This window comes from Mesoplodon bidens (assembly GCF_964165515.1).
Source record: "Mesoplodon bidens genome assembly, chromosome: 2".
NCBI lineage: Eukaryota > Metazoa > Chordata > Mammalia > Artiodactyla > Ziphiidae > Mesoplodon > Mesoplodon bidens.
The window spans coordinates 73,316,263-73,337,136 of NC_138177.1; the positions used below are offsets into that span (position 1 = coordinate 73,316,263).

General features: G+C 55.0%; 3 protein-coding genes across 6 annotated transcripts; 1 reads left to right on the forward strand and 2 right to left on the reverse strand.

Moving 5' to 3' along the window:
- The first annotated feature begins 900 nt into the window (after positions 1-900).
- On the forward strand, positions 901-1,520 carry DPM3 (dolichyl-phosphate mannosyltransferase subunit 3, regulatory). Of its 2 annotated transcripts, none has more exons than XM_081216726.1 (2): positions 901-978; positions 1,161-1,520. In XM_081216726.1, exon 2 carries the CDS (start codon positions 1,166-1,168, stop codon positions 1,442-1,444), a length of 279 nt encoding a protein of 92 aa, XP_081072852.1. In that variant the 5' UTR covers positions 901-978; positions 1,161-1,165; the 3' UTR covers positions 1,445-1,520. The 2 variants fall into 2 exon arrangements, with proteins under 2 accessions (XP_081072852.1, XP_081072853.1); XM_081216727.1 differs by lacking the exon at positions 901-978 and adding an exon at positions 991-1,051.
- A 439-nt stretch (positions 1,521-1,959) lies between these two features.
- On the reverse strand, positions 1,960-5,086 carry SLC50A1 (solute carrier family 50 member 1). Of its 3 annotated transcripts, none has more exons than XM_081216696.1 (6): positions 4,868-5,086; positions 4,034-4,111; positions 3,768-3,891; positions 2,805-2,966; positions 2,427-2,546; positions 1,960-2,345 (listed from the first exon to the last, which is right to left on the reverse strand). In XM_081216696.1, the coding sequence occupies exons 1-6, from the start codon at positions 4,873-4,875 to the stop codon at positions 2,244-2,246; spliced, it is 594 nt and encodes a 197-aa protein (XP_081072822.1). In that variant the 5' UTR covers positions 4,876-5,086; the 3' UTR covers positions 1,960-2,243. The 3 variants fall into 3 exon arrangements, with proteins under 3 accessions (XP_081072822.1, XP_081072821.1, XP_081072823.1); XM_081216695.1 differs by lacking the exon at positions 4,868-5,086 and adding an exon at positions 4,421-4,553; XM_081216697.1 differs by lacking the exons at positions 2,805-2,966; positions 4,868-5,086 and adding an exon at positions 4,421-4,553.
- A 495-nt stretch (positions 5,087-5,581) lies between these two features.
- On the reverse strand, positions 5,582-14,214 carry EFNA1 (ephrin A1). Its single transcript, XM_081226496.1, has 6 exons — positions 14,120-14,214; positions 11,987-12,531; positions 8,163-8,458; positions 6,868-6,933; positions 6,651-6,701; positions 5,582-6,476 (listed from the first exon to the last, which is right to left on the reverse strand). The coding sequence occupies exons 2-6, from the start codon at positions 12,076-12,078 to the stop codon at positions 6,364-6,366; spliced, it is 618 nt and encodes a 205-aa protein (XP_081082622.1). The 5' UTR covers positions 12,079-12,531; positions 14,120-14,214; the 3' UTR covers positions 5,582-6,363.
- Positions 14,215-20,874: the final 6,660 nt, after the last annotated feature.

Below are 20,874 nucleotides of genomic sequence, written 5' to 3' on the forward strand. Positions count from 1 at the left end.
CCTATCATGAATTCATCCCCCAAATTCTGAAAAGCGTATACACCTTCTCTTAATACCTTAAACACATCAGGTGATTCCTCTGTCCCCACAGTTTTTTTTCCCTTAAAGACACCCTCCTGAAGCACTTCTTCTTCTGGCTCCAAGTCTTACTGGTTGCTCCTCTGAGTTTCTCTTTTAAAATATGACAACCGGGCTTCCCTGGTGGCGCAGTGGTTGAGAGTCCGCCTGCTGATGCAGGGGACACGGGTTCGTGCCCCGGTCCGGGAGGATCCCACGTGACACAGAGCGGCTGGGCCCGTGGGCCATGGCCACTGAGCCTGCACGTCTGGAGCCTGTGATCCACAACGGGAGAGGCCACAACAGTGAGAGGCCCGTGTACCGCAAAAAAAAAAAAAAAAAAAAAAAAAAAAGACAACCTCTGTTCTAACACCTATCTCAGGGCACCTATCTCAGGGCACCTGTTAGTTGTCAATGCATCTGCTTTCCTGACTCCTGCTTTCCTCCTTCCACCCCAGAAGGGTCCGTGTCTTGACATCTCTATTTCTCCAAAGTCTGTCGTGACGCTCAAGAAACGTTCCACTGAATGAATGAATAAAAGAATAAATAAGTGAATAAATGAATGAATGAATGAATGAGTGGAATTTTTGTGCAGAAGTGAATTTAAGAGGAACGATATTACATTCCCATCTTGTCGCAAGGCTTAAGGGTGTCCTCAGGCTGTCTACAAGCCCCACGCCAGCTTGGAGCGGGGTCTCGAGGTAGGGAAGCAGCACCGAAAGCCCTCTGGGCCCAGGTCGCGGCTGCAGGAGCGGAGCCGGCTGAGCACAGCCTAGGTCAAGACCGCGGCCACGAGCCTGCCAGGCGCCGCTCGAGGACTACAACTCCCAGAAGGCCGCGCGGCGGCGGAGCACGAGCCGTGGAGGATTCCGGACGCTGACGTCGGAGCCGTGCGGCGCAGGGAAGACGCTAGGCTGGGAGGTAAGTGTAGGAGGAGGGCTGAGGGCTGAGAGCGGAGGGTGGAGGTCGGGAGCGACGGAGGAGCGGCCCTGAGGTTAGGTGGTACGGAGAGGGGGTGACGTAGAAGGACAGGGAATGGGTCTCAAATGAAGAGCGGGTAGCGGGGTGTCAGGGACCTCGAGCTCTGCTTCCTCTTCCCGCAGTGACCATGACGAAATTAGCGCAGTGGCTGTGGGGACTGGCGCTCCTGGGCTCCACCTGGGCTGCTTTGACCATGGGAGCCCTGGGCCTGGAGCTGCCCTCGTCATGCCGGGAGGTCCTGTGGTCACTGCCCGCCTACTTGCTGGTGTCCGCCGGCTGCTATGCACTGGGTACTGTGGGCTATCGCGTGGCCACTTTTCACGACTGCGAGGACGCCGCCCGCGAGCTGCAGAGCCAGATCCAGGAGGCCCGAGCCGACTTGGCCCGCAGGGGGTTGCGCTTCTGACACCCTAACCTCATTCCCGAACGGACAGCCTGCCCTCCCCTCCCCTCCCCCATTAAAGCGCCAGTTTATTTTCTAACTTTGTTTTGAGTATGGAGTATGGATGATGGGAATTGGGGATTCTGTGTACCAGCTGTTGAGAAGTGAGAGGTAGAAGGGCCACCTTCCTGAAGCTCTCTCAGCCTTTATCTTTGCATTCTGCTGGTACTTCCTCCTATCTGCTCCGAAGGAGGCAAAGACGCCCTTCTCAAGATCTCTCAGAATGGAAAAGTCATTTCACTTTCCTGGTCTTTTTAGCCCTGTTAGGAAGGACTTCTTGAAGCCTATTCTTCTTCATAACATCCAAGCTCTGTTCTTTTTAAGGCCTTCCTACGTCTTTACAACTTCTTGGTTCTTTCAGATACCTTTTCTGAGCCAACCCTACCAGCCCAAGAGTAACTGTGGATCAGACAGTTCCCGTCTACCCTTCACCAAACCAGGCAGGTTGACTATCCCTGAAGAGAGAACGAGCCTTGATGGGCAAGGGGTAGGGAACAGTTTATTTTAAGGCACATTCTAAAGATTTCACCCCGACCTCCAAAATTAAAAATTAAATCTTGAAAAAAAATAAAAGTGATTCATCTCCCAGGTTCCATCCAGTCTTCTAAGTAAAGCCCTTTCTTTAGTCCCTGGATTCTCAAAGCAGTTCTTTTCCTTTACCACAACACACTTCACCAGTGGAGGTGACCAGCAGGAAGAGCTGAAACAAGGTTTCCTTGGTAGTAGGTTGGCATTAAGGTGCCCAGTGGTCAGGTGAACTCCCTCAGGTTTGTAGAAATTGATAGTTCCTGTCTTGCTCCTGGGGGTACTTCCAGAAAAGGCAGAAGCGAATGAAGCTGGTGAGTATTCCTGGAAGGTTGGGCACCTGAAATCACAAGGGCTGCTATGAGGAGAGGAGCTGATTTTCCACCTCGTACACCTGTCACCCCGCCCCTGTTCTGCTTACCACAATGTACAGATCTTTTAGTCGAAACCCATAGAACGTCCAGGAGGCAGAGGTGAGGAGGGTGGCAATGGTGAGTGAAAAGGAGAGACGTTGGGTCGATTTAGTACGAATGACCTTGGCCTGTGGGAAAGGATGAAAGACACTCCTAGCAAGGCACATAGTAAATCTCCCACCTTGCCTAAGAATTTCCTCAGAAAAAAAGTCCAACGTCCTCCCTGATCTTCTGTTACCCAACCTTTCCCTCCTGCCCCCCACTCACCCAACTCTACTGCCCCGTCCCCTTCCAGGATTTGGGTCTTTCCTTCCTCTGGAGTATAAGCTACAGCCTCTGGCTATGGGAGACTTATCTTCCTTTCCTCCCTGGACACCCCCACTCACCAAGTCAGCTAGTGGTGAGAGGTACATACTGATGGTGAAGACACTGCAGAAGAGGCCCAGCTGCTGAAGCCGGGTCTCAGTGTCGGGCACCAGGAGCCAAAAGTAGCCAAAACCCAGGACAAGGACCCCCAGCAGGGTTGCAGTCTGAAGGAGCACAGCATGCTGCAGAGGAGAGAGTAGCCTTACTTCTGGATGTACCAGGAGCCCTCTCTGACTCTGCTGCTGGAATTAATTCATCCTGCCCTCTCCCATGCTCCAGTTGGGGAGCCAACCTTTGCCCAAGCCTCCAGTATTGCACTTGTCACATCCTCTTTCCCACCAGTGACTTGAGCACATGTCTGATCCACGCACAACCCTGTAGGTTTCTAGGAGCGGGAAAGGTATCTTTTTTTTTTTTTGCAGTATGCGGGCCTCTCACTGCTGTGGCCTCTCCCGTTGCGGAGAACAGGCTCCGGACGCGCAGGCTCAGCGGCCATGGCTCACGGGCCCAGCCGCTCCGCGGCACGTGGGATCTTCCCGGACCGGGGCACGAACCCGTGTCCCCTGCATCGGCAGGCGGACTCTCAACCACTGCGCCACCACGGAAGCCCGGGAAAGGTATCTTTTTTTGGTGAGCTTGCTACACAGAGTAGGAGCTTAATGCTTGTGTGAATGGGGAAGCAGAGCGGATCATCTCACTCTCAGCCACTGGCACTGACTTTGAAGGAACTATGGAGACAAAATACCTTTCCACTCAGTTTGTTGGGCAGCAAGGCACCATCAGGCTAGGCAGAGCTACCAGCTTTGCCAGAATGGGGGACAATATGTGAGTCTCAGAAGGCTGGCTTCATGTCGGAAGGAGGACTGCAAGGCTGGAGGGGTCTTCCAGGAAAAGTTGGCAGTGCCAGCCTGTTATAGTCTTCTAGGAAACAGTGCCCTGCCAGCAAGGCAGGGCAGGGCATGCAGCAGAGGAAGGGGCTCTACCTTCCGATGGCAATAGTGCAGATACACCAAGATATACAGGGTCTGAAGCACAGCACCCACGGCGTTGACGACGATTAGCGTCCAGTTTCCCTTCAGGGCCCCATAACTCAGCCAGCTCAGGTTGCTGCAGGGTGGAGAGGGGAGGGACATTCGCCCGCTGGGTTGAGTGTGAGCGGGGGACCCGAGGGGCCTCGTCCACATTCCTCCTCACCCCTCCCCAACCTCCCTCAGACAGCCTTTCCCGCCGCAGGCATCGCCCCTCTCACTTGACATCCGTGGTGAGAAAGGGCAGGAACTGGACACTCTCCACACTCCGGGTCATCCGCATGTGCTTGAGGTCCGAGCTGTAACGGGGACCCGAAGGCAGTGGGGGAGAGGTGGAAAGGGAGAAACAGGCAGCTGGGGCGTCGAAATCCCCGATGCCTGTCATCCTTTCTGGACAACTGCAGACCCCCAGCCCTACCCTCAGCACCCTGGCCTTCTCCCTCAGGTAAAGTGACCAGCCTTGCCCTTGTACCCCGGCCCTCTCGACCCGATTCCACTTTGACCCTAGGTTCCAGATGCAGCCTGGGGCTGCGGCCACGTCTCTGTCCCCTCTCTCTCCTTTCCTGACTTCCTGGTCCTGCCCCAGCCCAGCCCGTCCGCGCTCTCACAGGCCGGTGGAGAACATGCCGAGGGTGAAGAGCACGCAAGCTCCGGAAAGAAGCGAGTCGGCCGATCCGCCCGCCTCCATCCCTCCCCGAGTCGGATCCCGAGCTCGGCGCCTGCGGCCAGCTAGCAGGAACCGAAGCCCGCGACGCCGGAGCCCCGCCCCTTTGCGCCCCCGGCCCCGCCCCTGCGCGCTCGGCCGTCCCCCCGGAAACTGAACCGGAACCCGGCCCACCCCTAGAGCTTCAAGCCGGAGCTCAGGCCCCGCCCCTGCGAGGGCCTGTGCCGACCCCGCCGGCCCGCTGTCGGCTTGCAGGGTTGCCCGTCTTCCCGTTGCTCTCGGTTTTCTGGCCGGTCTCCTTCCTAAGGCTCCGCGGATTTGTCCCCGGCATCAGCCGCTCCACACTCTGTGCTTACTTCTTGGATCACCCAGACCCCCAGCCTCAACTCACTTTCCCATAGGCCGCAAGCCTACGTGGTAGAACTCAAAAGCTTGCTACGGGGAATTCAACACGCTTTCACGGAGGGCCGCAGCTCAGAACTTCAGTTGCCCAGGGATTAGGAGATTTTTTCGCTGTTTGCTGAAGCCTCTTTCCGGTCTCTTCCCTAAGTAACAGGGACTGCCAGGAATCACCAAGTCTTTGTGAGATGCCCTCCCCCTTCAGCCACACTGCCGGCTTTCCGTGACTTGGCCAATCCACTGGACAAACGTGTATCACCGACCCCCCCTAGTCCAACCAACTTGCTGCCGGGAACTTTCCCTCCCAGCCTCCCACACATCTCTGCTGGTGGGGCTGTGGGGCGAGCCGCATGCCTCAGCTGGCAGGCGTTCCGAGCGGCTGCCCTGACTCACCCAAGAGCCTGAGTACCTGAACAGTACGCCAAAGCCCAGCGCTGAGAGGATACGAGTGGGGCGGAGGTTGGACGGGAGGAACTTCCAGAGTGGGGTGCAGCCTAGAACCCGAGAGACTGCTGTGGGGAGCACTCCTGTCCTGGACAACCCTCAGAGGAGGAAACACCCCACCCTTGTGGGCTGGTGAGGGGCATGTATTCTTTTCAGAGAGAGGGGAAAAAACTCAAACCCAATTGCTACTGACATAGCACAGAGCCTAGCAGCAGCAGGGACTCAATGGTCATAAATTAGGATGGAAGGGCAGACAAGCATGTCCAAAAAAACAAACACATTGCTTTATTTTGAGACAAAGAACATTGTATAAAAAAACTCCAGTTGTAGAAATCAGCAGACACACATCTAGTTCATATACAGATTCTGTACTCGTGGGCCCTGCCCTTCAGGCTACAGTCAGTCTAGGCACAGACTCTGTGCACATGGGCACTGCCCTTACAGCTACACTCTAAGAACAGGTAGGCACAGCCCCCCTGCTGGCGCAGCTCTGTGGAGTGATGCCCCAGGGTGGGAGAGGATGTAGTGCCTGGCTACAGTCCTCTCCGTGGCACCTCCACAGAGGAAAGTCTTGGGGGAGATGCTGGGTCAGCCCAAGCATGCTGCCTCTCCTGTCCCTGGCTCCCAAGCAGGAAACTGTCTCTTGCTTTTCCTTCAGAGCCATCCTGGCTCTCTCTGGGAGGGACATCTTTGCCAAGCTCAGTGTCCATCCATGTAAGCCCAAGCCCCTTTCAGCTCGGCTCCCACAGTGCCCTTCTTAAGAGGCCATGTCCACACAGCTTGTTTCTTTGGCTTAAGGGCAGGAATGGAGGGGAAAGGACTGTCTCCACTTCTTTGTCCATCCCTCTGAGGTGGAGGCGAGGATGGCACTGTCAGGCTTGCTGACCTCCTTTGGGTTGAAAGCTTTAATACTGACCCGTTTTGAGGCTGCTGGGTGGCAGCTTGTGCACGTGGTAGGAGTGGTTCCCAGGACTAGGGCTTTGGGAGGCCCGCCCTGCCCCCTCAGCCCAGTTCCAGTTCTTACAGTGCATGCGGCATACACCTTCATGGGGTTTGCAGCAGCAGGAATGGCAGGAGCAGCACAGCCCAGGCGAGTGGGAAGAGGCGGGGGGCGGCACTGTGACCAATGCTATGTAGAACCTGCACCTCTGGGTCGTCTGCAAGGTGAGAGGACAGAGGCCCCCAAGGTGAGCAGCCCCCCTATTGGCACTGGCCCTCAGCCCAGCGAGGTTTCCCCTGCCCCTGCCTGGCAAAAGAGCCACCTCCTGTACCCACCCTCTTCAAGCAGACCCCCTTTTGTGCCCCAGGCTCAATTTGCTCCAGCCACCTACCTGCTGGAAGTCTCTTCTCCTGTGCATTGGCATGGGCCTGAGGACTGTGAGCTGAAAGATAAGGGTGGTCTTAGGTCAGGTACTTGGTACACCAAGGAGGCAGAGGGGTGGGAATGCTGGGTGGGCTGGGCAGTGGGACTTCCCAACCATCCCAGATCACTAGACCAGGCCCAGGATAGCGATGGAGCAAGGAGGCCCACAAGGCTGTGACACTCACTGATTTTGCCATTGACGTTCACCTTCAACCTCAAGCACTGGTCTTCCTGGTAGTGGATGGGTTTGGCTACAAAATAAATCCAGAGAGTGATAAGGAAGGAAACTTTTTTGGAAGAAAATATAAGCGTAAATGCCTCTGACCCCGCTTTCTCAGTCCCTACTCATTTTAATCCCTCTCTTCCCTCTAATCTTTTTTTTTTTTTGCGGTACACGGGCCTCTCACTGTTGCGGCCTCTCCCGTTGGACACGCAGGCTCAGCGGCCATGGCTCACAGGCCCAGCTGCTCTGCGGCATGTGGGATCTTCCCAGACCGGGGCACGAACCTGCGTCCCCTGCATCGCCAGGCGGGCTCTCAACCACTGTGCCACCAGGGAAGCCCCTCCCTCTAATCTTTGATTCTCACCTTCCTTAGTTTTTGCCCACTTTCTGCCCCAAGTTCAGTCCAAGCTCCCATTCTTGGGAATAACCCCTGACTTTGGAGGTGGTGGTAAAAAGAACATAGACACTGTCCCCTCCCTACAGCCCATCCTCCACTCCTCCCAGCCTGAAGTTGGGGGCAACCTGCACAATATGTTCCCCTTACCTGGCCACTTTGTCCTCACCCTGCCTAAGCCCCACTGACAGGGTGAGTCCTGGATTCATTCTATACAAAGCTGATCTCACAACTTGTAAAATCCACCAGTGGCTCTCCACTGCCCTCAGGATAAAGTCCAAACTCCTTAGCACTTCTTAGGCCCCCATGCTCTATCTACCCTGTCTATTTCTCCAAGCTCCTATCTCCCCACTTCCAGGCGTCCCTCCTGTTCCAATCAGTCTGAACCATATGAAGTTCCCTGAAGATGTCATGCCTCTTTGCACATGTCCCCTTGTTTGGCCAGCTCCTCTGTCTGTCCTAAACTCTTGGGTCATCTTCCCCAGGAAGCCTTCTCTGAGGTGCGCCCCCCACCCCAGACTAGCAGGTACTCAAGTCATTTCCGCAGGGCCCCTGAGCTCATATCTACCATATCACCCTGTTCTAATGGTCTGTTAATCTATGTATGTCCCTTTCCAGGTTCCTGGAGGACAGGGACTCTGTAATGTTTTATTTATCTCTGCGCCTATAGTGCTAAGCAGAGTGCCCAGGACACAGTAGAAGCTCACTCCACATTTGTAATGGGAATGAACGAAAACAGACTTCAGGATTGGAAGGGGCCGTCTGCTGCTTGCCTTCCCACTAAGCATGTACCAAAGCATGTACATCATGCCAGGTGTGTCCCCCAGTGTGTGCACCTGTGTGCATGCCTCCCGGGCACTCACAGATGTAGTAGTAGCTGTGTCCCTCTTTGAACTCCTTGCCCAGGGTAAAGGGTGTGAAGCGCTGGAACTTCTCAGACAGCTTCTCTGGGCCATGCCTGGCACTGGGCTGGTTGCACTGCCAGCGGACCTGGTCCTTGGATTGGGGTTGGCACAGTTGGTACTGCTCACGCTCCACCAGGTACAGTGTGTACCGCTCCATGGCAGCGTCTGCCACAGAGTCATCCTCATAATGAGGACAGATGATGTCCAGGTAGTCATTTAACTGCACGTGTACTGTGTAGTCCTCATTCCGAAACCTGGGCATGCGCAGAGGTAGAGAAAGCTGGTGGTCACTCAGAAGCCAGGCCAGAGCCTTGAGCTTCCAAATGTTTACATGACCCCTCACGTTTCATACTGGACCACCGCCCCCACCAAAGATTTTTAAAACTCTCAACTTCCAGTATTTAATTTACTCATCTTGATCTCTGTTTTTTTTTGTTTTGTTTTGTTTTGTTTTGCGGTATGTGGGCCTCTCACTGTTGTGGCCTCTCCCGCTGCGGAGCACAGGCTCTGGACGCAGAGGCTCAGCGGCCATGGTTCACGGGCCCAGCCGCTCCGCGGCATGTGGGATCTTCCCGGACCGGGGCACGAACCCGCGTCTCCTGCATCGGCAGGTGGACTCTCAACCACCGCGCCACCAGGGAAGCCCTGATCTTGATCTCTTAAATATATTTCCACCATCTCCAAACATTCCCGCCACCATCGTCTGCCACTAATCCTCTAAATAGCATCCACTTAGTATCTTTCAGGTACCAAGGCACTTCCCATAACCTCCCTGATATTTACCCAAGGATGGGCTTCTAAATATTTCCTCTGCTCACTCTTCTACCTATAAATATTTCCCCAACTCTATTCTACCACTTGCTCCTTTAACTGCTATTAGACCTCAATCTGAGACCCTACTGGCCCATTCTATAATCAAGATCCACATAACCCCTTCTCTTTCCCATGCTAGTACTCGGCGTCCAACAATCTGTCTTCACTTCTCTTACTCCTCTCATTTTTCCCCTTGACCCACTGAGTATATCTCACATTGTTCAACTTCACTTTTCCCCCAACACCCAGGACATCCATGCCCACAGATAATGTCCAGTCCTTTTGAGTTAAATTGCTTTAATCAATTCATCCAGTCCCCTCAAATCTCCCCTTCTAGCTACTCAAATCTATGCTCAGCTCTCCTTGTCCACTTCTCTCAAAGCACCCCAAAACCTCTCTGTCCCTTTATCTCCAAAAGCCATACTTTCACCTCTTGTGAAATGAGCTCCAGAAATGCTGGAGTTCTCAGATCTGAGAAGGCCTCTCCCCTCCCTCTTCCCAAGATGGAGCCAGCTCCCCTCCCCCAGCCCATTCCCCCCAGGCTCCAAAGGCTCCAGCCGGACTGCCCACAGACCCCTCCCCCGCAGCTCTAGACACCTGGCTCCAGTCTAGGTGGGGTCCTAGTAGGGGAAAAAGTGCCTCCCCACCTCCCTCTCCAAGCCGGTCAGCTTCTCTGAATTCCACCAACCACGGCCAGCTAGAGACTCAGCAGAGTTGGCTGCCAACTTGCTTCAAACCAAAGCCAGGGGCATGGGTGGTGGGGAGAGGGGCAGGGGTTAGGCCAAGAGGCCTCTGAGGTGGGCACCCACTGCTCAGACCCTTAAGAGGCCTGGCTCTGCAGAAGCATGCTAGTGCTCCAGTTAGGCTTACCAAGGCCCCTCCCCCACCCTGGGGAAAAAGAGAGAGAGAGAGAGAGGGAGGGAGGGAGGAGGAGCAGAGAGAGGCTTTTAAAATTCCTCTCTGGAGAGATAAACATAGAAGCCATTTCAGAACAGGTATTTCAGCTCTGGGTCTGGCGTCTTTCCTCCATTCCCGTGACGGGCACTGACTCATTCTTCATCTACCTCTGCCACCCACCCCGGCATTCATGAGAACCTGTGAAAATTTCCCTTGTCAAATGTGGACAGCCCCCAGGACCCCAGGATGGCCCAGTGCCCACTTGCTCTGGGCACTGTCCTCCAGGCAAAAGGAGCTGACAGGTCTGAATGGGTGGGGTACCTGCCCCTCTAGCACCGAGGAGGCCAGGGTGCAGCTCACAGTGGCACTGCCCTTCTTCCCATGCTGCTCCTTCATGGGGCCTGGAGATCCCAGGGCTGATGCCCACTGCCCTGAGTCACCCATGCCAGCCTCATACCCACCCAGCTTATTACCACCTCGTCTTTGCCCTTAAGCTGGGCCTGGCTTGGCTGCTTGTGGTCTCCACTCTGGGCTGGCTTTCTCTTTAGTCCTGGGTATGGTAGTGTGTGTGTGTGTGTGTGTGTGTGTGTGTGTGTGTGTGTGTGTCCAGATGGACAGGGCAGAAGCTGTGCTTGGTGGGTGCGCCCATCACCCCCCTCCTGGGGGTACAATCTGCTCCACTTAGCACTCCTTTGACTCTTGCTCTCCATCTGGGAAAGGGGGGCAGCGGCGTCAGGGAAGGCGGGGAGCGGGGGCAAGGAAGAGGCTCCTTCCTGAAAGAGAGGAAACCTGGGAGCTTGGGAACGGAAAAGGCCAGGGTCCCCCCCTCCCTACTCCTGGCTTCCTGTCCCCTCCTCCTCCTTCAGCCAACACCTGGCACGGGCATAAACAGGGACTTTGCTCTCTCCCTCTAGGACAAGATTGGGTCAAAGAAGCAAAGAACAGAGAGCAAGGAGTGAGGTGGGGGAGGGCTGACTGCACTGCCCCGTCAGGCGGCCAATGGGCAAGAGGGCATTGCCCTCTGGGGTTGGCAGCTGGCTGTTCCCTCCCTGCCCAGCTCGCCACAGACGACAGACCCCCTACCAGGCAATGCTGCCACAGGGTCAAGAGGAAACTGGCACAATCTATTTCTCAAGGGGAGTGGGGGGTAGGCCTGCTAGGGCTGCCGGTGGCTGGGCAGAGTGAAGTGTTTTTCCCCCCCGACCCCAAGGTGTCCAGCCCTCCTCTCCTTACTCCACCTTACCCCCCTCTCCCGTTTTCCTGCAAATATTGTTCCCATAACTTCAGAAAACTCAAGAACAAAGAACAAAGGGTCCGATGGAGCTTCTCCCTCCCCGTACCATTTGCCTCACAGCCCTAAACCTGCCCCGGAGAAATTAACTCCTTCCTGCCCAGAGGCCTTTGTAACCCTTTTAACCCCTTCCTGTCCTCTGAAACCTTTCCCACGACCTCCCTCTCCCTTTCTCTTCAGTTTTACTACCTGAACCTCAGATACCCTCAAGCCTACCCACACACAGCATGTGCCTCATTCATGCCACCTCAAAAGACTCTTGAGGGGGGAGGGCTTTCCAGGGTGACCTTAAATACAGAATGAATACTTCATGCTGGCAGCCCAGGTCCCTCCTGAAGGGTCCTTCCAGGATTACAATAAGCATTCTGCTTACTCCGGATGTCAAGACCTGTCAGTGTGGGCAGATGCCCAAGTAACACACAAGGAGAGGCACAGAGGCTTTCTCAGTGGAAGGGCCTAGAACAAGAGCCCTGGCGGCCAGAGAGAGTGGCCCCTGCTAAAGGCAGGGGGTTCAACGCGGGTCCCTCACTTCGGAGTAACAGGGGTGCCAGAGGGAAGGAAAAGAGGGGCAGAGACAGTGCCTGTGCAAGCAGATGCGGGCAGGGTCCTGCCCTGGGGTGGGGTATTCCCAGCTATGGGGGAGAAGAAAGTCTATGGGATCCCTCCCGCCTCCGGTCACCTCCCCGAGACTCAGGTTAGGGGCTAGCCGGGACAGTTAACCTGGAGGGGGGAGCAGTGCCAACCGGGCGCCCAGGCTGTCGGCCGGAGACTCGGGGCTTACTTGGGGTTTGAACTGTTCCAGAAGACGGTGTGGCGGTCAGCAGCGGCCAGACTGCAGCACAGACCCAAGAGAGGGGCCCAGAGGAACTCCATAGCGCGGGGCCGGGCCAGGCCGGGCGGGGACGAGGGTCTCCTCCGGGTCTGGGTTCCCGCAGGCTTTCTCCGCGGCGCACTCAGCACAGTGCTCACTGCTCTGGGCCCTCCGCCTCGCGACTCCGCCTTTTGGGCCGGCGCCGCCCGACACCCCGCCCCGCCCCCGCCCCGCCCGGCGCGCGGCTGCCCTGGGCCTGGGGGCTGGGGAGGTGGAGGAGGGGAGGGCAGGGGGGAGGGGAGGAGAGGGGAGCAAAGCGCGCACCTCCGCCCGACAAATCTGCTCAGCGCTGTGTGTTTGCTCACTCGTGGATCCGCGTGCAGCTTTGTGGGCCTGTGCGGGGTGGTGGGTCTGTGTCCCCCAAGCAGTCTCGTGCGGGAGAAGGGAACGAACTCCACGTGCGGGTCTGCTAACCAGCGGGTGCGGGACCCGGCTGGCGGGCGCCGTGCGCCGATCTTGAAGGGTGCGAGGTTGTTGATAGGTCCCGCACCTTTCCCGAGCCTTACACACCCAGGCTCGGGCGCCCGCGTTTCCACACTCTCCTCCTACCCACCCCTTTCCTGGACTCTGCGCTCGGCTGCCCCTCCCCACACACGCTGCTGTTTGTTTTTGTTGGGTTTGTCAATGTTGTCTTTGTTCGGGAGATTGTGTCATTGCCTAGATGCCGGGAATAAAGTGCAACCCTGTGTGTGATCAAGTGTGTAACGTGTGCGGCCGGGGCTTAGGGCGCCTCTGTCCGTCAGTGCTGTGAGAGGGAGGAACACTCGGGATTCTGGACCCGCGAGGGGGTTCGCTCTTATTTCTAGGGCTCCAAAGGGCACTAATGACCTGTGTGTGAGTGTGTGCTAACACGTGTGTACCGTGCGAACAGGCTTTGAATATGGACTGTGAGAATCTGGGCCTGAAGGGTGACAAACTGTAACCACACATGTGCATCTGGCATGTGTAAATACGTGTGATGGCGCGCAAGTGTGACAGCATTTGTGAGTAGTATCACAGCCGCGTGTGGGGAAGCGTGTGAAACTTTGACGTACGTATGCTAATGTTTGTGAACAGCGTGTGAAGAGGAGGGGAAACATGCACAGGCGAGCAACGTCTGGGGGCTGGGGGCTGAAGGCGGGGAGGGGGGTTTTGTGCAGCGTCCCAGACTGGGCGACTGGGTCTGGCCCAGTTTGGGCTGGGTCTCCCAGTCAGTCAGGCCCCAGTATCCAGCTCGCCACCCCGCACCCCGAGCAGTGTAAACAAACCCGCTGGAATTCGCCTCTCGGGGCTCCTCTCCCTGCCGGGATCTGCACCGTCTGGGGCAGGGGTTGGCGGGTGGGTGTCTGCCTCCCAGATCTTGGGGCGGAGAGGGCGGGCAGGTGTTTGATCAGGTTCTTGTGTGTGTGTGTGTGTGTGTGTGTGTATGTGTATCTGGAGCTGGAGGTCCTAATACTGTATGACTGCGTGCGTTTGGTGATTCATCTGTGTAATTGTGTGGCTGTTTTGCATGCCCGTCCGGAGTTGATTTTGCGAGTCTGTACACACCCCTGGCCAGCCCTTCCAAGCGGCTGAGCAACGCGGGAAGCCGCAGACCCGGGGCCCCCTTGAGGCTCGAACCCAGCTTCCCCGGTTCCCAGGCTGTTTGATCCTCCTCTTTTACGGCCAGGCCTCGCCGCAGCCCCTGTAATTACGCGGGGCCGGGACGCAGCGGCTAGTCCGGCGCTGGCCCCGCCGGGGAGGAGCCTGGGGCGGGGGAGGGCCCAGGCCAGCCCTACCCCGTGGGGGGGCCCAAGTTGCTAGAGGCCAGACTCGGCCGGATTCCGCCGCGCGTAGGATAAATATTTACCCCGCGCGAACTAGGGGCTTGGCTCGGTAACCTGGCGGCCGGGTTCCGGCCAGGCGTTGCGCACGGCCCCTACCACCACCCCCTCGCGCGCACCTGCCCCCAGGCGACGTGCCCAGCCCCGCGTTTACTCGAGGTGCAGCCCGCCCCTCCCGCCGGGGCCGAAGTCTACCCGCCGAACCAGCCCCAGAGCGACGCCTCACGCGCGTTTTGCTCACCTGGGAGGGCACCTGGGTGTCGGCCACCCACGTGTCCCAGGCGAGATTACCCCAGCCCTCTGCTCGTGTCCCATAGAATCGAAGTCCCACGAGGGCAGGGAGTTTTGCTGGTTCACTGCTGTATTGCCAGCACCTGGCACAGCACCCAGCACGCGTAGTAGGTGGTCAAGAAATCTTTGTTGAGTGAAATCACTGTTCAGTGTTACTTCTGCGGTACTTACTGCTCTAAAAAGAAACCAGAAGGGTTAGAGAAGGAAGGGGTGATGGTAGTTCTTCAGAGAGGGTGGCCCAGGATTGCCCCCTGGAGGAGACAGTTTGGGGCACGTTCCCCCGTTTCTCTGACCGCCGGGATTTCTGGGCGGGAAACAGTGGGGTCCCCTGGGCTGCGCCGCTCGGGCCGGGCAGGTTTGGGCTCGCTCGGCCCAGCCCGGCGGGGCCATGTCCGTTCCCGCCCTGCCTGCGTGTAGGGCTGGAGCAAGCCGGGTGGAGGAGAGGTGGGGGGAAATTCTGGGCACGAACGGGACGCGGAGCCCTCTTTCTCCAGCTTGGCACTGTCCCCAGCATTCTCTCTGAAGGCTTGGAGCTCAATCACTCTTCTCCTATCCTAGTATTTGTGCGTATGGGGGTCTTTCGTCCGAACTAATGGGGCACCTCTAGACCCCAGCTGTTGTGATGGGCACCGACGGTAAGGGTGCGTCTAGGATAAAATCCCTGCCCTTGGTTAGCCCTCAGACCAGTAGGGGAAATAGAGAAGCCACCATTTATACAATAGACTTGCTACGAGGAAAAGCCGAGATTGCAGACCCACAACCGCCCTCGCGCTGCCTGGACACTCCGAGAGCCGCTGCGACTCCTGGTGGACCGGGAGGAGAGCTGCAGGTACTGAGAGACCCAGACCGAGACCGCCCAAGGGACTTTGGCTCGGAGACTCGACCTGCAAACCAGCTCAGCCCCGTGCCCTCCCCCATCCCAGCCCCCAGCCTGCCCAGGCGGGTCTCGTCTCGGTTCTTGCTTTGGGCTACGTCTCACCACAAAGTTGTGCGCTTGTGTTGGCTCTCAGCATCGCCACCCTCAGGCAAACATCTGTGCTCAGTGGCGGGAGCCATCTGAGGTGTCTGTCTGTCTGCCTGCCTGTCTGGGAAATTCCCCGCATGAGTCCTTTCTGGAAATTCCTCGGGGACAGGATTAACCCTCTGAGGGCCGTGGGGGAGGCCCAGCCTCTGGAGGGAGGTGCTGTCCACCTGTGGGGCACTGTTGGCCTGGAGGTACCATTCCCAGTCTGGACCGTGCAGAGCTACTTGGTTGCTACTGCCTTGCTGAGCGCCCTGTGGTTTGGGGTGGGGAAGGCCAGAACCACAAGGCCCTGGGACACAGCCAACCTGGCACAGCCTCTAAGGGCATCACTGGGCAGTGGGATGAGGCAGGGCGCAGAGGAGGTGATCCAGAGCTTGAAGCAGCCTCTGCTCCTCTCCCTGTGTCATTTTGAAAAATGAAGTGTATGTTTCCCACTTTATTAGTAATGTGTGTATATTTTTCAAAAGTTGAACAAGAGAACAGGAGAATAAAGGGGAACCACCAGCTACTGTGAACATCTTCAACCCTTCCCTGCCAGCTTTTTGTTTGTAAGGTTTTGTTTGCTTGCTTTTAGATATTGTGTTAAATATGACTCATTTCTATGTTGTAATTCTTTTTTCCCCTTTAACTTTACAATAGAAGATATTTTCATGTATAAACTCTTTGTAAACAATATTTAAAAAATATTTTTAAAGTTTATTTGTTGTGATTGTTTATGAGATATTTCTCTCTATATATATTTTTAATTTATTTATTTTTGGCTGCGTTGGGTCTTCTTTGCTGCGCACGGGCTTTCTCTAGTTGCGGCGAGCGGGGGCTACTCTTCGCTGCGGTGCGAGGGCTTCTCATTGTGGTGGCTTCTCTTGTTGTGGAGCATGGGCTCTGCAACAAGAGAAGCCACTGTAATGAGAAGCCTGCACACCACAAGGAAGAGTAGCCACTGCTCGCTGCAACCAGAGAAAGCCCGTGCGCAGCAAAGAAGACCCAACGCAGCCAAAAATAAAAATAAATAAAATAAATAAATTTATTTTAAAAAAAGAAGGATGGGACCATGGTTTCTGCACAGAAAGCACCAGAAGGTGTTTGTTAATGATGCCACCAAAAATTAATCACTTATACCAAATACTGTACTGGAAGGTGCTGGGGGCTCTGAAATATACCCTTGTCCTAAAGGCATCTAATCTGCTTGCAAATATGTACTGAGAATATAAAATAAGAATTATAATAGTGGTATAAGTGGAACAACAGGCTATGGGCTCACAGAGGAAGGAATGTTTATTTGGGGTCAGGAATGCTTCACAAAGGAGGGGATATATATGTTTTTTCCTCTGCCTTCTTTTGAGTCTGCCAACATGGCTGACTCAGGAGGAGATATTTGAAATGGGTTTTGGAGGATAAGTAGGCATTCATATTCAGGGATAAGTGGAAAAAAACACAAGTAGAGGGGTTAGGGTATGTGCAGCGAATACTCTGGTGTAGCTAAAATTACAGTGGGTGTGGGGGAGTGGCAAGAGATGAAAGCAGGAGGTTTGGGGGCCATGTTGCCAAGGGCCTTGACTGCCATGCTCAGGATTTTGAACATTATTCTGTAGCCCATAGATGCTTAAGTAAGAAACATAATCAGGGGCTTCTCTGGTGGCGCAGTGGTTGAGAGTCTGCCTGCCGATGCAGGGGACACGGGTTTGTGCCCCGGTCCGCGAAGATCCCACATGCCGCAGAATGGCTGGGCCCGTGAGCCATGGCCGCTGAGCCTGTGCGTCTGGAGCGTGTGCTCCGCAATGGGAGACGCCACAACAGTGAGAGGCCCGTGTACCGCAAAAAAAAAAAAAAAAAAAAAAAGAAACATAATCAGATTTGTATTTTAGAAAAATCACTGGGGGTAACAATGTGGGTAGAAGAGGGAGCTCAGAGGTAGGGGGGCTGGTTAGGCCTGAGCTGCAGGAGTTCCGGTGGGAGTGAGATGGGCCTGAAGCTGAGGAGCAGCAAAGGGGGGAGAGCAGAGGACAGAGCAGACAGAGTTGGATGAGAGCTGAGCCATGGGCAGGAGGCCGGGAGGAGTCTGGGATGGCTTGGTGGGCAGAAGTGCCATTTACATATAGGAAATGGAGGCGAGGAACAGACCCAGGAGGGATAAATAAAGAGGACAGTTTTGGACATTGTATCAATTAGGAGTGATTTTGGCTTCAAATAACAGAATACCCAACTACTAGTGGTTTAAGCAAGAGGTTTTATGTTTCCCCCAACACAAAGCCCTCTGATGTGGGACAGCAGCTCGACAGTGTCGTCAAAGACCCAATGCTGTCCGCCTCTCTGCTCTGCTGTCCTCATGACTCTGGTTACAAGATGGCTGATTGTACAAGAGCTACATTCAAGCTGCAGGAGCCACAGGAAGAAGGGGTGGGAGCAAGAGGGTTTCTCCTCCTAAGGGTCTCTTTCTATCTGGTAAGAAAATCTTTCCTAGCAGCTTCCTAGACAACTTACTCTCGGGACAGAACTGGTTCAGTGTCCATGGCTACAGCAACATTTGTGCAGGAGAAGGGACAGTTCTGGAGGGTTGGGGCTGGGCCTGGGACCCTCCTCCCTCAAATGGGATCTGCTCTGTTCCCCAAAGAAACAGGAGTCTTGTTAGACTGGGAGCAGGATAACCACTGAATGGTGCCTGCGCAGACATGTTGCATTTGAAGGATCAGTGGGATTTCCAGGGGGAGGTGTCTAAGGGAGGCAGTTGGGGATGGGAGCCAGGAATCCTTTCCCTGTGATTTTGACTGGGGAGAAATCCTTCCTTCCCAGCTACCCAGCCTTGGTCCTCTGGTCCTCCAGGGTAGAAAAGCCGGGTGAGGGTGGGTGGGAAGACATTTACTCTCAATGCAGCTGATAAACCTCTCTTCCACTTCCCTGTCCCCCTCCCCTCCCCCTAATCTTTCACTATAACATAGTGTAAAAGCAGGAATTTAGACACTTTTATTTCAGGGACATTACTTTTACATAACTTTTTTTCCTAATTACAGAAGGAATACATGACCAATGCAGAAAACTTGGAGAAACACAAATGAAGAAAGAAAAAAAATCACCCAAAGAAGTTAAATCTCAGGAACAAGCACAATTCACAGTTCTTTTCCCCATGGCTCTGGAATTTTTTTATTTTTTTATTTTTATTTTTTGCGTTACGCGGGCCTCTCACTGTTGTGGCCTCTGCGGAGCACAGGCTCCGGACGCGCAGGCTCAGCGGCCATGGCTCACGGGCCCAGCCGCTCCGCGGCATGTGGGATCTTCCCGGACCGGGGCATGAACCCGTGTCCACTGCATCGGCAGGCGGACTCTCAACCACTGCCCCACCAAGGAAGCCCTGGAATTTTTTATGGTAAATATCTTTGAGAGGTTACAGTTCAATGCCCATGTTACGGCCAGCTCGGAATCCCTTACATTTGTGTAACATTTTACGCTCTTCCAGTGTTTTCAGCTGTGTATTTTATCACGTACTATTTCATCTTTATAGACTCCTACACATTTTGAGGTGGGCAAAAGCAGGAATTATGCCCCCAATGATTAGATGAGGAAACTGAGGCTTGGAAAGATGATGGTATCCAGGACTCAGACGGTTAGCCTCGGTGGGGCTTGGGTCCACAGCACCTTATTCCTTCCACACCTCACTGCCCAACTCTCCTGGGTATAAAGGAAAGACCTGGGCGTCCAAAGTGCTGAATTTGCTGTGGGCAAATGGGGGAATGTGTATGGAGAAGGGAAAGGAAGGGGGTGGAGAGGGGGCAGTTCCTTCCCTCACCAGAGCCCTTGAGGGAGAGGGAGGAGAGGGGCTGGGGAGGTGGGAGGGGAGGGACCTGAAGGGGTTTGTGGGTCAGGCTTGTGAGATGCAGTCTTCCAGCACTGAAGCCTGCCCTGGCCTGTCCCTGCAGGAAGTAGATGTCCGGATAATGGCTTACTTTCCATTTCACCAAACATTTTTTGAGGTCAGTTTGTTTATTAGGCACTCTGTTAGGCACTGCAGGAAAGACCAGATAAGGCAACCTGTGAGCAGGAGAGAGAGTGGTGCTGTGAGAGCTGGGTCTGAGTCCCAGATATGGAAACTTGGGAAAGGCATTTTTCGTCGCAGAGCCTCCACTGTTTTCATCTGTAAGATGGGGGCAAGGCTACTTTCTTCCTGGAATTATTATATGGATCAAAGGAAATAGCTGCTGTGAGGGGCCTGGGGGAGAAGACTGTCAGTAAGGACTGGTGTATATTTCTCTTTACTAGGCCTGACCTCCTGTACTGACTGGGGGTAAATGTGCTGACCCTGGGAATGAGGAAGGGGAGTCTTCAGGATACAGGGAAGGCGATGGAGGAGGAGCCTTAGGAACACAAATATTTGTTCCTCCAGGTAGTACTTGATAAATGCCCCAGGGACAGGGCAGCCTAGAGCTCTGAGGTGCAGTGGGGGCAGAGATGAATGGGGGAAATCCTTTTGAGGGTTCCCCAGGTAGGGATGTTGGGTAAAGGCATTCCATGCCCAGAGGGAAGGTGCAGGCCTTTCTCCCCTGACTGCAGGGGCGAGGGGAAGGAGATGGGGAGAGGATCTACTCCCTCCATGTTCCTTATTGCCCCCCAGCCTCCATCTAGTACCCTCCACCACCTTCTCCATCCACTAACTGTGGGCCAGGCACTGCTGGGTCCTGGAGATCCCGAGCTGGGTCTTAAAGAAGAGTAGGAATTGATGAAGTAAGGTGGGGCGGGGGGAGGGCACACAGCAGGAAAGGGCGACACAGCTTGGGGCTGGGCACAGGGAGCGGGCTGGAACCACGCAGAGAGGAGGGGCAGGAGTGTACAAAGAGCTGGAATGCAGGCCGAATGTTGTAAATACCTCGGGGAGATGGGCTCCCAGTACTTTGTGACTCGGAAGAAAAAGCTCCTCACACGGGCAGGAGTCCCCGTGTGAGGAGGTGTCGGGATAGACATCCTGGAAGAGGCCCTTTGGAGACGTGGCTTGCAGGGAAACTGCTTTTGCATGGGCTGAGGACATTCCAGAATGGGCTGGAGCAGGCCAACCCAGAATGGCCTCAGAGACAAGCCGAGGGGGTTGTATTTCATTGGGGAGCCCTAGGCTGAGGGAAGGCAGAGAGAGAGGGGAGGTTTGGAGACTTGAGAGTGGATAATGGGCAGGTTGCCCTGGGAATAATATCAGCTCGTGTTTATAGAACATGTTCTCCATTCCAGGCTCATCTGAAGCACTTTGTGTACATTAAGCACTCACTACTCACAATCACCATAAGAGATAGGTAGTATTATCATCCACATTTTACAGATGAGCAAAGTGAAAGCACAGAGAAGTTCATAACTTCCCTGAGGTCACACAGCTGGTAAAGCGGTGAAGCTGGAATCTGAAACAAGGCAATCTGGCTCGAGGGTCCTGATTTAACCACTGCACCATACTATCCAGCTGTTCCTAGAAAGGGGCAACTAGTGCAGGCCACTGGGGGTGTAGAGTGATGCAAGGCCATTCTGGAAATGATCTCTACAGGATGCAGCAGTTGTTTGGATGTGGGGGAAAGATGGAGCTGTTAGTTCAGCATCTGGAACCCAGGTGGGAGGCAGGGCCATGGAAGCCTCCAGATAAAAGCCTTGCTCTCCCAGGCCTTTCTGCTAGAGCTCAGTCAGTCAGGTGCTTCCACCCAGGGCTCTTACTACAA

What these genes read in the sequence shown, in the direction of transcription:
- DPM3 (XM_081216726.1), top strand. Translation starts at nt 1,166, where the DNA reads ATGACGAAATTAGCGCAGTGGCTGTGGGGACTGGCGCTCCTGGGCTCC.
- SLC50A1 (XM_081216695.1), bottom strand. Translation starts at nt 4,500, where the DNA reads ATGGAGGCGGGCGGATCGGCCGACTCGCTTCTTTCCGGAGCTTGCGTG. An exon ending in GGCATGTTCTCCACCGGCCT is followed by an intron (nt 4,112 to 4,420) that starts GTGAGAGCGCGG and finishes TCCCCGTTACAG; the next exon opens with CTCGGACCTCAAGCACATGC. An exon ending in TTTCTCACCACGGATGTCAA is followed by an intron (nt 3,892 to 4,033) that starts GTGAGAGGGGCG and finishes TCCACCCTGCAG; the next exon opens with CAACCTGAGCTGGCTGAGTT.
- EFNA1 (XM_081226496.1), bottom strand. Translation starts at nt 12,078, where the DNA reads ATGGAGTTCCTCTGGGCCCCTCTCTTGGGTCTGTGCTGCAGTCTGGCC. An exon ending in ACACAGCTACTACTACATCT is followed by an intron (nt 6,934 to 8,162) that starts GTGAGTGCCCGG and finishes TTTATTTTGTAG; the next exon opens with CCAAACCCATCCACTACCAG. An exon ending in GAACGTCAATGGCAAAATCA is followed by an intron (nt 6,702 to 6,867) that starts GTGAGTGTCACA and finishes CTTATCTTTCAG; the next exon opens with CTCACAGTCCTCAGGCCCAT.